The sequence below is a fragment of the Pan paniscus genome, chromosome X (assembly GCF_029289425.2).
Source record: "Pan paniscus chromosome X, NHGRI_mPanPan1-v2.0_pri, whole genome shotgun sequence".
NCBI classification, from domain to species: Eukaryota; Metazoa; Chordata; class Mammalia; order Primates; family Hominidae; genus Pan; species Pan paniscus.
This window is the reverse complement of record NC_073272.2, coordinates 48,271,526-48,285,721: the sequence shown is the minus strand read 5'-3', so window position 1 is coordinate 48,285,721 and position 14,196 is coordinate 48,271,526. Positions and strand designations below refer to the sequence as shown.

At 43.7% G+C, this 14,196-nt stretch overlaps 1 protein-coding gene and 1 pseudogene across 4 annotated transcripts in view; both read left to right on the top strand.

The window, feature by feature from the left end:
* Nucleotides 1–14,196, top strand: part of SLC9A7 (solute carrier family 9 member A7) — a 159,933-nt gene that overhangs the window by 102,057 nt on the left and 43,680 nt on the right. For all 4 annotated transcript variants that reach the window (XM_008961953.4, XM_024927282.4, XM_008961952.4 and 1 more), the window contains exons 8-12: nucleotides 3,381–3,486; nucleotides 5,684–5,772; nucleotides 5,865–5,978; nucleotides 8,314–8,425; nucleotides 13,719–13,872. In XM_008961953.4, the coding sequence (XP_008960201.3) occupies nucleotides 3,381–3,486; nucleotides 5,684–5,772; nucleotides 5,865–5,978; nucleotides 8,314–8,425; nucleotides 13,719–13,872 (575 nt within the window). The remainder of the gene's footprint in view (nucleotides 1–3,380; nucleotides 3,487–5,683; nucleotides 5,773–5,864; nucleotides 5,979–8,313; nucleotides 8,426–13,718; nucleotides 13,873–14,196) is intronic.
* On the top strand, nucleotides 8,669–12,981 carry LOC134729789 (phosphoglycerate mutase 1-like; annotated as a pseudogene).

Here is a 14,196-nt window from a genome sequence, read left to right as displayed (position 1 = left end):
TATGAAATTCTGGGTTGAAAATTCTTTTCTTTAAGAATGTTGAATATTGGCCCCCACTCTCTTCTGGCTTGTAGAGTTTCTGCCGAGAGATCCGCTGTTAGTCTGATGGGCTTCCCTTTGAGGGTAACCCGACCTTTCTCTCTGGCTGCCCTTAACATTTTTTCCTTCATTTCAACTTTGGTGAATCTGACAATTATGTGTCTTGGAGTTGCTCTTCTCGAGGAGTATCTTTGTGGCGTTCTCTGTATTTCCTGAATCTGAATGTTGGCCTGCCTTGCTAGATTGGGGAAGTTCTCCTGGATAATATCCTGCAGAGTGTTTTCCAACTTGGTTCCATTCTCCCTGTCACTTTCAGGTACACCAATCAGATGTAGATTTGGTCTTTTCACATAGTCCCATATTTCTTGGAGGCTTTGCTCGTTTCTTTTTATTCTTTTTTCTCTAAACTTCCCTTCTCGCTTCATTTCATTCATTTCATCTTCCATCACTGATACCCTTTCTTCCAGTTGATCGCATCGGCTCCTGAGGCTTCTGCATTCTTCACGTAGTTCTCGAGCCTTGGTTTTCAGCTCCTTTAAGCACTTCTCTGTATTGGTTATTCTAGTTATACATTCTTCTAAATTTTTTTCAAAGTTTTCAGCTTCTTTGCCTTTGGTTTGAATGTCCTCCCGTAGCTCAGAGTAATTTGATCATCTGAAGCCTTCTTCTCTCAGCTCATCAAAGTCATTCTCTGTCCAGCTTTGTTCCATTGCTGGTGAGGAGCTGCGTTCCTTTGGAGGAGGTGAGGTGCTCTGCTTTTTAGAGTTTCCAGTTTTTCTGCTCTGTTTTTTCCCCATCTTTGTGGTTTTATCTACTTTTGGTCTTTGATGATGGTGATGTACATATGGGTTTTTGGTGTGGATGTCCTTTCTGTTTGTTAGTTTTCCTTCTAACAGACAGGACCCTCAGCTGCAGGTCTGTTGGAGTACCCGGCCGTGTGAGGTGTCAGTCTGCCCCTGCTGGGGGGTGCCTCCTAGTTAGGCTGCTCGGGGGTCAGGGGTCAGGGACCCACTTGAGGAGGCAGTCTGCCCGTTCTCAGATCTCCAGCTGCGTGCTGGGAGAACCACTGCTGTCTTCAAAGCTGTCAGACAGGGACATTTAAGTCTGCGGAGGTTACTGCTGTCTTTTTGTTTGTCTGTGCCCTGCCCCCAGAGGTGGAGCCTACAGAGGCAGGCAGGCCTCCTTGAGCTGTGGTGGGCTCCACCCAGTTCGAGCTTCCCGGCTGCTTTGTTTACCTAAACAAGCCTGGGCAATGGCGGGCGCCCCTCCCCCAGCCTCGCTGCCACCTTGCAGTTTGATCTCAGACTGCTGTGCTAGCAATCAGCGAGACTCCATGGGTGTACGACCCTCCAAGCCATGTGAGGGATATAATCTCCTGGTGCGCTGTTTTTTAAGCCCATCGGAAAAGCGCAGTATTCGGGTGGGAGTGACCCGATTTTCCAGGTGCCGTCTGTCACCCCTTTCTTTGACTAGGAAAGGGAACTCCCTGACCCCTTGCACTTCCCAAGTGAGGCAATGCCTCGCCCTGCTTCGGCTCGCACATGGTGCGCGTACCCACTGACCTGCACCCAATGTCTGGCACTCCCTAGTGAGATGAACCCGGTACCTCAGATGGAAATGCAGAAATCACCCGTCTTCTGCGTCGCTCACGCTGGGAGCTGTAGACCAGAGCTGTTCCTATTCGGCCATCTTGGCTCCTCCCCCAATCATGATAAAAATAATTAATGAGATTTTATACATTCAATCTTTGTTCCAAGCCTTTGAAATATGGTATGTGTGCTGGGCGTGGTGGCTCACACCTGTAATCCCAGCACTTTGGAAGGCCAAGGTGGGCAGATCACCTGAGGTCAGGAGTTTGAGACCAGCTTGGCCAACATCGTGAAACCCTGTCTCTACTAAAAATACAAAAATTAGCCAGGTGTGGTGGTGTGCACCTGTAATCCCTGCTAATCGGGAGGCTGAGGCAGGAGAATCACTTGAACCTGGGAGGTGGAGATTGCAGTGAGCCGAGGCCGTGCCATTGCACTCCAGCTTGGGTGACAGAGTGAAATGCCGTCTCAAAAAAAAAAAAAAAAGAAAGAAAGAAAAAAAGAAATACAGTGTGTGTGTTGCTCTTACAACACATCTCAATTTGGACTAGCCACTTTGTAAGTGTTCAGCTACCACATTGGATAGCGCAGATTTAAATTGCTTTCTTCACAAGGGCCCTTTTGATGCCTTGGAGACGTATATTGCTCAGTGAGATCCGTCATGAGATGCTTCTATGCTGGCCGTGTGTTGAATGGCACTGTTACAAGAAGGATCTCTGGTCCCAAAAGGTGACACCAGCACCTGGTAGCTGTCTCAAGAATTATGCATTTCTTTCTTTCCTGTGCCTTCCTTAGGCACCTGTTGTGGACTCAGGTGGCCTCGGTGGTGCACAGGGGTCAGGGTCTCACAAGCCTTGTCTTCACAGCCCTGCTGGAACCAACCCAACAAGCCAGCCTGACGTCATGACCATGCCTCTCAGAACCATGGCCATTCAAGGAGCACAGAAAACTAGTTGCCAGTTTCTCTAGAATTCTGAATTTTTAAAAGAACAGCCTTATTGAGATATAATTTATATACCATACAAGTCACCCATTTAAATTTAATGGCTTTTGGTATATTACATGATAATTTTTTTTTTTGACGGAGTCTCACTCTGTCACCCAGGCTGGAGTGCAGTGGTGCAATCTTGGCTCACTGCAACCTCTGCCTGCCGGGTTCAATCGATTCTCAACCTCCTGAATAGCTGGGATTACAGATGCTGTGACCACACCCGGCTAATTTTTGTATTTTTAGTAGAGACAGGGTTTCAGTATGTTGGCCAGACTAGTTTCGAACTCCTGACCTCAGGTGATCCACCTGCCTCGGGTCCCAGAGTGCTAGGATTACAGGCATGAGTCACCACACCTGGCCTACATGATTAATTTTTTAAAATTGTGGTAAAATATAGCCAACGAGATTTGTCATTTAACCATTTTTACGTACACAATTCCGCATTCACAATGTCATGTAGCCATCTCCCTGTCTACTTTCAGAATTTTTTCATCATCCGAAACAGAAGCTCTGTACCCATTAAACAATGTCTCCCTGTTTCTTCCTCTCTCCAGCCCCTACAAAACTTGTGTTCCACTGGAAAGCTTAATTTGTATTACTTAAGAAATCTCCAGCAGCTTTAGAGCCTCCAAAAAAAAAAAAAAAAAAAAGGTTGAAGGGAAAGGCTAGCCCTTTGGGGAGGGGTCCTGGGCTAGTGGAGTATCGTTCTTGGTGGCCCTGATACATGTACCTGGAGACAGGGTCCTTGACAGAATGCCAACGTGACTAAGTTTACCAAACTGCACTGCTTCCCCCTGCTGGAGACGGCGCTGTTCTTCCTCATGTCCTGGAGCACGTTTCTCCTGGCAGAAGCCTGCGGATTTACAGGTAGGTTTTTTCTACTCTTGGACCACCCTTCCCCTCACTGTAGTGGGGTCTGTGGGAACTTGAAGGAAGGGAAGAATTCTTAGATAACAGCTGCACAGAGTTTAACTGTTCAGCAAGTGTCCGTATGGAGGATTGCTGAGCAAGGCTATTGTTCTGTCTTAAATGGATTATTTACTTTCCAAAAAGCTAGACTTTTTTTAATTTTATTTTTTTAGAGACAGGGTCTTGCTGTGTCACCCAGGCTGGAGTGCAGCAGCACAATCATAGCTCACTGTAACCTCGAACTCCTAGGCTCAAGGGATCTTCCCCCTTCACCCTCCCAAGTAGCTAAGACTACAGGCACGTACCACACCCAGCTAACTTCTTTATTCTTTGTAGAGATGGACAACATTTGCTATGTTGTCCAGGCTGGTCTCAAACTCCTGACCTTAAGTGAACCTCTTACCTCAGCCTCTCAAAGCACTGGGATTACAGGCATGAGCCACCATGCCCAGCCTGAAAAAGTAGATTTTAATGATAAAGTTTATCATTCCAAAGTCAATTACATTTTTGAGTACTCATTCTAACTGTAAGTAGATGTTAAGGTGCAAAGAATCTATTAAAATTTTATTTGTATATTTCCCTTGATTGCTATGTTATTTTGCAAACAGTAGCAATAACAAGCAAAATATGTGTCCTTTAAAGGGTGATTTTGCCTCTGCTCAGATGAGTGTGAACACGGTTTTTCATTGTTTTGTCTCTGGGCTATTTAATCATTGTTTTTCAATATCACATTTTTATGGTGTCAGTTTCATATAGTATTAGTGAGGTGAAACATGCGGTTTTACTTCCTCACATTCTTTCATTTTAAAAAAACATTGAATTTTTCCATTAGAAAATTCAAGTACAGTTCTGTACATAATCCAGGTACTTAGGATGTACTTTTGTCACCCTTTCAAAATACTGTAGCAAATCTTTATATGCAGCATTACAAAATGCCCCACTTCCTTAAAATTTAACAGTTATCTGTAAATGTGTAGGCAAAGTCCCAGGTGTGTCATTTGTCTCGCACAACAAAATGGTTACCATTAACCAGAAATATAGAAGATCGGGGCTTGGATAAATGGAATAGTACTCTTGATCTATTTTGTCTAAAGCCTTAGACTGTGAAAAAATCTAGGCCAGGCACAGTGGCGCATGCCTATATAATCCCAGCACTTTGGGGCCAAGGCAGGTGGATCCCTTGAGCTCAGGAGTTCAAGACCAGCCTGGGCAAGATGGAGAAACCCCATCTCTACAAAAAAATACAAAAATTAGCTGGGTGTGGTGGTGTGCATCTGTAGTCCCAGCTATTCAGGAGGCTGAGGTGGGAGGATCACTTGAGCCTTGGAGATAGAGGCTGCAGTGAGCCGAGATCATGCCACTGCCGTCCACTGAGGGATATATAATATATAATCCACTTTGTCTCAAAAAATATATATGTATATAAAGCATTAGTTTGAAATTCAGTTCATTCATTCTAAAAACAATGAGGAATATGACAAAAATTTGGATGGGCCCTCACAGTCTCTTTGAAGGAATGAATGCTATATGCCAACTACAGATGGTAGTTGGAGGAGTTTAGAGGAGGCAGGAGATACCCTTAAAACTGGAACAAGGAGGGGATGTTGAGGTACTTGGCTTTGAAGGAAGGCAGGGTTGGGAGACACAAAGGTTGAGAGGTGAGGGGTTGTAGGAGTGTTCAGTAGTAATAGGAAACTTTTTTTTCTTTTTCTTTTTTTTTTTTTTTTCTTTTGAGAAAAGGTTGCCTTCTGTCGCCCAGACTGGAGTGCAGAGGCGTGATCATGGCTCACTGCAGCCTTGACCTCCCAGGCTCAAGCGATCCTCTCACCTCAGCCTCCCTAGTAGCTGGGCCACAGGCCCACGCCACCACATCCAGCTAATTTTTTGTATTTTTGGTAGAGATGGGGTTTTACCATGTTTCCCAGGCTGGTCTCAAACTCCTGGGTTCAAGCGATCTGCTTGCCTTGGCCTCCTGCAGTGCTGGGATTACAGGTGTGAGCCACTGCGCCCGACCCAGCAATAGGAAAGTTACAAAAATATTCAGGAAGTTGGATATGCTAGGCTTGCCTACCTTAACTTTTTGTTCTAGCAGGGTTTTTTTTTTTCCCCTGCCTCTTTTTTTTCCATTGATTTTTTTGGGGGGATGTTTTAACAGGTGTTGTAGCTGTCCTTTTCTGTGGAATCACACAAGCTCATTACACCTACAACAATCTGTCGGTGGAATCAAGAAGTCGAACCAAGCAGGTGAGAGAGAGGCTTGGTACTCACGAGTTGCTTGTTAACACAGGGAAGGGGGAACTGCAGGGTTACAGCTTCCTTTTCCCTTCTCTGTGCAGCTCTTTGAGGTGTTACATTTCCTGGCAGAGAACTTCATCTTCTCCTACATGGGCCTGGCACTGTTTACCTTCCAGAAGCACGTTTTCAGCCCCATTTTCATCATTGGAGCTTTTGTATCCTTTTCTTGTTCCACCATTTTCTTCATGCAGAGACGACCACTGTTGGAGAAGCTATAGTAATAATAGTCATAATAATAATATAAAATAACAATAATATAATAATATAAACCATCATAAAATAATAATTACTATTTCTGTTTTGGGTAGGTGACTAACTCCATGCTAGTTCACAGGGTTTTTATGATGAAAAAAAGAAGGCTTAAGTGGCATTTCATAACACTAAATGTATTTGACTTAAAGGACTGCATGTATTCCAAGATCATCCTTTCTGCCTTTTCTATGTAAGATGGCCTTTCTGTTAAACTGGTGCTCGGCAGGTGATTGTTTTGTAAAGTGCTCTTCTTGGTGAATCTAAAAGTCAGCAACCATGTCAGTCTCCAGTGTTATTTTTCACAATTCATTGCTGTATGAATTCCAATCCAGGAGGTTCCCTGATTTGGATGACCCAAAGGTTCTGTTCCTCTTGCTCATGACTACGTCTGCAGTATGGGCAGCCCTTCCTCACACTGCCCAGGGTTGCTTGCAGGCAGTGACCCTACTTTTTCTCAAGCTTCCCTGCTGCTGCAGATCATGGTGGGAAAGACTCTTTCTCCCCGCCCCCACCAAAAAAAAAAAAAGGAGAAGGAAAAAGAAAAATGAAGGGAAGAAAAGATAAAATAGAAAAATATTTGGTTCCTTGGTCTGGGCCCATTGTAAATGCAGTTTCTGGAATATAGACATAGTTTGGGGGATTGGCTTCTCATGTGCCTACCAGTGGATGGACAGCTGAGGGTTTTGCTCACTTGGCCTCAGATACTATGTTTTTATTAAAGTGAACTTTTCTGGGGCTTGATTTCAAGATACTGAGCGCAGTCCCCTATTGCTGGACATTCACATTTGCCTTTTCTGAGGCCTCATGATTATCCTTAGATTTTGGAATGCTGGCAAAAAAGGAGTGTTTTTCTCTTCTGGGCTTAATTTATTGTGCAGGAATGACTGACACTCACCAAGCTGCTGGACAGTGACAGTGGCCTAATGCAATGCTGGAATCCTTCTAGCGTGAGAGCCTCCTACGCTTAAACCAGTGGCTCATTTCTTGGATTTCCATGCTTACCAGACTAATAGCTAAAAATCTGCAAGATCAGTGTTTTTATTCTTTTTTGAGAAAGACCTTGCATGTTGTTTTGATTTGTATTCCTAGCATGACACCCTGTGAGAGATAGTGAGAGCACAGCCCTGTTTACAGATGAGGGCCTGGCAGAGGCCAAGCCGGGTCCTCTGCAGATCCTAACTGCTGCTTACCACTTAAGGACTTTTGTTTCTCTTCTGGGATGGAATGTACTTTATAAGCATTACCTGGTTCTTTCTGCTTAAAACAAAACAAAGAAAACGGAAGAAAAACAGGCAGTGCTTTACCCTGCAGGAGACAGAGAAGATAGTTCCGCCCTGGCTTCTGTCTGAAACAGCTGCAGCTCCTGCAGCTGGTGTTTTGCCAAAACGGAAGCTCCCTGTTCCTCTGGCTCCCACAGGGGTTCCCTTCTCTGACCAGGGGAGTGTGTAGCTCTCTCAGTTGGGCACTATTCTAAACTCAGCAAGTGACAAAGGACCAGTTTCCCTGCATTCTTTGGTTTCCACAGCAGAGTTCCTTTTTCCATACTCCTTTTCCATTTCTTACATCTCCAAAAAACATTTTAGCTACTTAGGTAGAGAAATATCTCCCTGGGTTCATCCCTATGAGTGATCTGAATGTCTTTTAGTGTTGTGAATATTTTAAGTTTCCCCACCTCTTATTTGCAGGCTCTTCCTGGCCATTAAAGTCTCTGATGTTTACTTGCAAATGAAGCCTGCAAGTGCTTATCCAGCAAACTTTTTCTTTATAGTTTGACTGCAGGATTAGCAATTTTTTTCTTCTAGTGCCTTTTCTTTTAGTAGAGCCCAACACACACTGTTTGCTTCTCTCAACTGCTCTCTCCTGCTGTGGTACTTTAGCTTATTTCTGGACTCCTTTTTAGATAGATTTAGATAGATAAATAGATAGATAGATAGATAGATAGATAGATAGATAGATAGATAGATATCAGTTGAATTAAATCAAGAAGTTACAATATTGTGTTTAACAAGCTAGAAATGATCTCTATGAATCAGGAGGTGGGAAAGCTTGGCCAAATTAGTCCCATTTTGTTGCTGAGAAACTTGTCTAGGGGGAAACTAGACAGTCAAGCTTCTTTGGGCAGCTCTCTGGACTATAACGAGGTGTCACAGCATTCCTAAAATTCTCTGCTCAGCCGGAGGTTGTGTGGAATGCCATTCTGGAAACTGTTGGTCCCTTAACCTCCTACCTTGTGGTCAGGTTGCCATCTTCCTGGGCAGAGCCGCGCACATCTACCCGCTCTCCTTCTTCCTCAACTTGGGCAGAAGGCATAAGATTGGCTGGAATTTTCAACACATGATGATGTTTTCAGGTAAAAAGGCGTAAGTGTAAAGAAAATGAGTTTTATTCAGCAGGTAACAAGAATATGATTAAAATGTAATTGATAAGGTTCATAAAAAGACAAGCATTCAAGTTTCTGGTCCGTTTGTATCCCCTGCAGTGAGAAATAGACAGATGTACATGTTCAGTTGAGTTAGTGTTGATTTTGCAAACCCTACTACCAAATGTGAACATTCTCCCCTAAAATATTTGCATTTCTATTTCATCACTACCACTCAACGGACCTGGAGATATGGTGTTTAAAGTGCTTGATTGTTTTCTAGAAGATCTTCATAACCCTTAAGCTTCCTGAAGGGCACCAGCTCTAAAATTAGAAGGAAAAGAGCTCCTGATGAGAAAGACCACTGGCCAAGTCACTCAACACCTCCCAGCCGCAGTATCCTCCCTTGTAAAATAATGAAATTGAACTAATTAGCTGAGGTCCCCCAGCTCTAACTTTCTGTGGAGCAAAAGAAATAAAATACACCCATGTAAGCAAGAGGGACCCAACACTGGAATTTAATAACTGTGATCATCCTGCTTAATTGACACTGTCTCCCACATGCTCCCCTTTTCCCTGTAAAGCTGAGAAGTCTGGAGAAGCCACTGAGGGGACAAAGGACAATAAAGAAAGCTGTGGAAGTAGAGTAAGGAGAGAGCAACTGGCATGAGTGGATGATGCAGTGAGGGTGGTAAGCGTCAGCTTTATAGAAACGGACCCAAGTTAGAGCATTTCTGCAGAACAGAGGGAGGAGAAGTTAGTTGCAAAAGGCTACTGTGACCCTTAAAGGCACCTCTGTCCTTTAAGACAGAGAATGAGTTGCAGCCACCTTTACTGCCATGCAGTGGTCGTACTGAAATCAAACCAACAGGCACTGCTCAGTAAAGCAGTCATTTTTATCTCACGCTAGCTTGCCCCTGAACTTAGATACAGGTACAGTCTTCTAAGATGATTTCCTTTTACTCTGACAAACATTTATTGAGCATCCTCTTTTCATAAGCCACAGCTCTAGGTTGTGGAGCATGCAAAGACCAGCCTCCTTCATGGAGCTCACAGTCCGCTGCGGGGAGGCAGGTACACAAAGAGTTAATTTTCTTCCAAGAGAGGTTGGTGAATTGCACAAAAGAGGTCTGAAAGAAATGTGGACAAGAAGAGAATGGCTCAGGGCCATCTTCACAAAGGGAGTGGCCTTTTAGCTAGGCTTGGAAGAATGGAATTTCAGGAGGCAGCAGTTTGGGAAGGCAGAAAAACATTAGCATGCCTGCCTCGTTTAGGGAAGGGCAGCAGTCTGGTTTAAATGTCAGATACATGGAGTAATGCAGAAAGAGGGTGAGGTTGACCACCACTGCCGCCTACCAGCTGTTGCTGATCTGGCACGGTGAAAGTGCCTGGAACCTGGAGAACTGCTTCAGCAGCTGGAAGGACACCGCCCTGAGCCCGGGAGCCACAAGGAGGCGAAGTGTGGTGGACAGGCACTGCAAGATGCTGGCTATAAGTTCAACATCTACTTCACATTAGTGCAGAAGAGAGCGATCTGGACCCTCTGGACAGTGCCAGATGCCACTGACCTGATGTGGCTGCCCGTAGTGAGGACTTGGCATCTTAATGAGTGGCACTCTGGTGGTCTGACCGACCTCCGTAAAGCAGAAACTGCTGCCAAGCATGGTAAAGATCTGGAGGCGCTCCTGTGATGTCCCACCACCTCTCATAGAGCCCGATCATCCCTTCTACAGCAGCATCAGTAAAGATCGCAGGTATGTACCCCTCACTGAAGATCAGCTACCCTCTTGTGAGGGTCTGAAGGACACTTCTGCCAGAGCTCTGACCCTTTGGAATGAAGAAATAGTTCCCCAGATTAAGGAGGGGAAATGGGTACTGATTACAGCCCATGGCAACAGCCTCCCCGGCATTGTCAAGCATCTGGAGGGTCTCTCTGCAGAGCAGAACCTGCTGACTGCTATTCTCGTTGTCTATGAATTGGACAAGAACTTGAAGCACATCAGGCGCATGCAGTTCCTGGGGGATGAAGAGACCGTGCGTAAAGCCATGGAAGCTGTGGCTGCCCAGGACAAAGAAAAGAGGTAAAGGCCAGCGGACAGACTACTTTCGCCGGGAACACCCTCCCTGCCCGTCCCTTCCTCTGCCCCTCCCCACTACACATGTCACACTGACCACATCTGTAGGCATCTGAAGTTGTAGCTGCAGATGAGTACCAGTGGCTCCCATTTTTCATTTCAGCCATTTTTCTCCTGCACCCACTGTCTTCACACAATCTAGACAAGATAGCATCTCCGGGGAGGGCACAGATTTTCAGTCCAAGCCTAGGGAAAACTCCCCTTATCCAAAAGAGTTGAGAGGTAGGGACTTGGGTTTTTACCAAGGCTTTGTGTACTGAGGACCTGCTTGAGTAGGAGATAGGGAGGAACCATGCTAAGGCATGGCCAATGAGGAGAAGCAAGAGAACCTGTTTGCCTCCAGGAGCCAGTCCTGTGTTCTTCTGTAGTCAGGCTACTACCTGGAGGGCTCTAGTCATTCCAGTGGAAGATGAATGTAACCTGCATGGTGATGTAAAAAAACAAAAACAAAAAAAACAGTTTCCTCCCTGACCCCAGAGGGGCTGGCTCTACTTGATGAGTGGGATCAATCCTGAATTAAGTTTCTGTTGCATTTATTTTACAAAAAAAAAGTATATAAATAATACAAAACAAAAGTCCTTGTGGAGTTTCTAGTGGCAGTTGAAATAATCCCACGTGATCATCAGAAAATAAACCATTCCTTATACCAATATGGCATAAGCTCCTTGACTTGTAAGGGGTAGGAGTGCCTCCTGCTGTGTATTTTAGAATTCCTGCCCCACCTTGTTTCATGGCAGTGAAATGCCTCTTGATCACGTCCAAGTGTGTCTTTCACTGCCTGTTTTCTGAATCATGTTTTAGTTACTTGGCCCTGCCACATGGGCCCAGTACTCATTTTGAGCATAACTGTACTAAATCTTTTTTCCAAATCAGTATAAGAAAGGAATGATATGCAAAAAAAAAAAAAAAAAAAAAGGGAGTGGGGAAAGAAGGTGAGGTTGGAAAGGAGAATTGTATCTAAACTCATAATTTTCACCGTTTAGGTTACATCAGAATTGCCCATTGGGCTTGTTAAAGCGCAGATTACTGGGCCTCACTGTCTGATTCTGGGGATATGGAGTGGGCTCTTCTACCATTTCTGAGCTGCCACTGCTGCTGGTTTGAAAATCACACTTTGAGAACCACCACTGTAGAGTGGAGACCTTAGAGAAGCTCCAGTGCTGTGCCAAAGAGTTTGAGCTTCACTCAAGAGCAGCAGGGAGACATTCACAGCTTGATGAAGAGGACGGTGATAAGCTTCTATGTACATATTAGGAATATGCCAGTGGACAAGAGGAAGATTAGTTGGAGCTAACCCTGTCATCTAGGTCAACTTAAATATGCTCATTGGCTTCTGTACTAAAAAGCTGAGAAGTGCACAGTGCTGTTTAGTGATATCTCCAATAAAAAATATTTTATGCTGGGAGAAATCTGCCTATCAAAAGGAACTCATTTGTCAAGGCTATGAAATACCTGAGGTTTCACTTTCATATTGCTTACCATGCTTACCTAATGAAATAAAGAAAAATGTATTATACTTGGTCTCTCTCTGATGCCCAAGTTTTCTTTGAGTCAGCATCCCTTGAGAGGCTTAAATGTTGACCAGTGACATAGCTGGCTGGCTGTAGGGTGACCTAGATGTGTATAAATATCTAGGACAGATTAATAGAAAACATCAACTTTGTTTTCAATGTAACTTTTATTGATGTCACTCTTCTTTAGTGAATTGTAGTGAAGTGCTCAGATTACATATATTAATAATTGTGAAATTGCAAAATAGAAAAATGTACAAACAGATATAGTAGGTCTAAGTTTTCATTCTCTCGCATGTTATACAGTCTTGCCCATGGTGAATAAAAATTAATGCTAGATATGTACTAAAGACTGTAGATTCAGTCTTTTTTTTTTTTTTTTTTTTGAGACACTGCCTCGCTCTGTCCTCCGGGCTGGAGTACAGTGGCACCATCATGGCTCACTGCAACCTCCGCCTCCAGGATTCAAGTGATTCTCCCACCTTAGCCTCCCAAGTAGCAGAGGACTACAGGCACATGCCATCATGCCTGGCTAATTTTTGTATTTTTGGTAGAGATAGTGTTTCACCATGTTGGCCAGGCTGGTCTCAAACTCCTGACCTCAGGTGATCCACCCACCTTGGCCTCCCAAAATGCTGGGATTATAGGTGTGAGCCACCACACCCGGCCAGATTCAGTCTTTACTATAAAATAACTTATGAGCGTGATATGGGAAAGGAACAAAAGAGCTTAGAAGGATGAACTCCAAAACATTAAACTGATGGTATTAATCTTAAATCCATTAATGCAGATCAGGTACCAGCAAACTACAACCCCTGGGCCAAATCTGGCCACTGCCTGTCTTCACATAGCCCGTGAGCTAAGAATGTCTTATACAGATGAATATTTGTACTCTATTTGATGTAGACAACACTGACTTTGAAACAACAGTTAAGCAAAATATCCCCTCCAGAAAGAATTTCCCTCTTTTCATTATTAGACCTGTATTACAACAAAGTGGCCTCAATTATTATTATTGATTTTTGATAGTAAACATTTGTGGAAATGTTCGTCCCTTTGATCTAAGTACCCACATAATATTCTTGATTTTGCCTCTTGGCCCACAAAACCTAAAATCTATAATATCTGGCCGGTTACAGAAAGAGTTGACCACCCCTGATGTAGATTGGGTTATGTTTTCACTTCTCTGTGTGGTTTCCCCTTTTGCTAAGGAAATGCTGAACTGTTTTCCACAAATTTGACATACTCGTACCTAGCCTGTTTTATAAATTTATATTGACTGTGTAGTGCTTGGGTTGTGTTGGGATCACAGTTTTAGCTTATATTATTTTTTACTTATTTATATTTATTTTTACTTCATGTTACTAGCAGAATCATGTAAGTAATAGGAGTGTTATTATTCTGAAAAAGTGCTGTACAAAGCAGTACAATGCTTTTTCATTGTGTTGGGGAGTTTTGCAAAAGACAGCATCAAATAAAAGAAAATCATGCCTTTAAGGTTCTTCTTTCTGAGTAAAACAACTTGGCCCCTGAAGTATGAATGAATAGAGTTTATTAGCCCCAAAGGGCAGCAGTGGATTTTGAGACAACATTGTCATTTAATCCTTATAAGTAGATCTTCTTCTTTGGTCCCCGCAGGCCTCAGGGGAGCAATGGCATTTGCGTTGGCCATCCGTGACACGGCATCCTATGCTCGCCAGATGATGTTCACGACCACCCTTCTCATTGTGTTCTTCACTGTCTGGATCATTGGAGGAGGCACGACACCCATGTTGTCATGGCTTAACATCAGGTTGGTTTGGAACCAAGGCTAATTGAGTATGTCAGTTGTCACTGTTCCTGAGAATGTTCAGTAACCTGTGCAGGATGTGCTACTTTAGTTCATGGAAACCTTTTACAGTCTTTGGTTTTGTTTGTGAGGGGGGATTAACAATTTTTTTTAAAACAATAAGTAAAAGTTTGGAGTATGGGGTTTTCCAGGAGAAAAAATGTAGTCATTAAAAATTTTTGTCAGTGCAAACATACAAAGAATGAGAAGTGCCTGGATCTTGCTAGAACAGTGACATTAGAGCAAAAATTTAAAAAGTCTTAAAGCTGCGGGAGAGAAAATAGACCA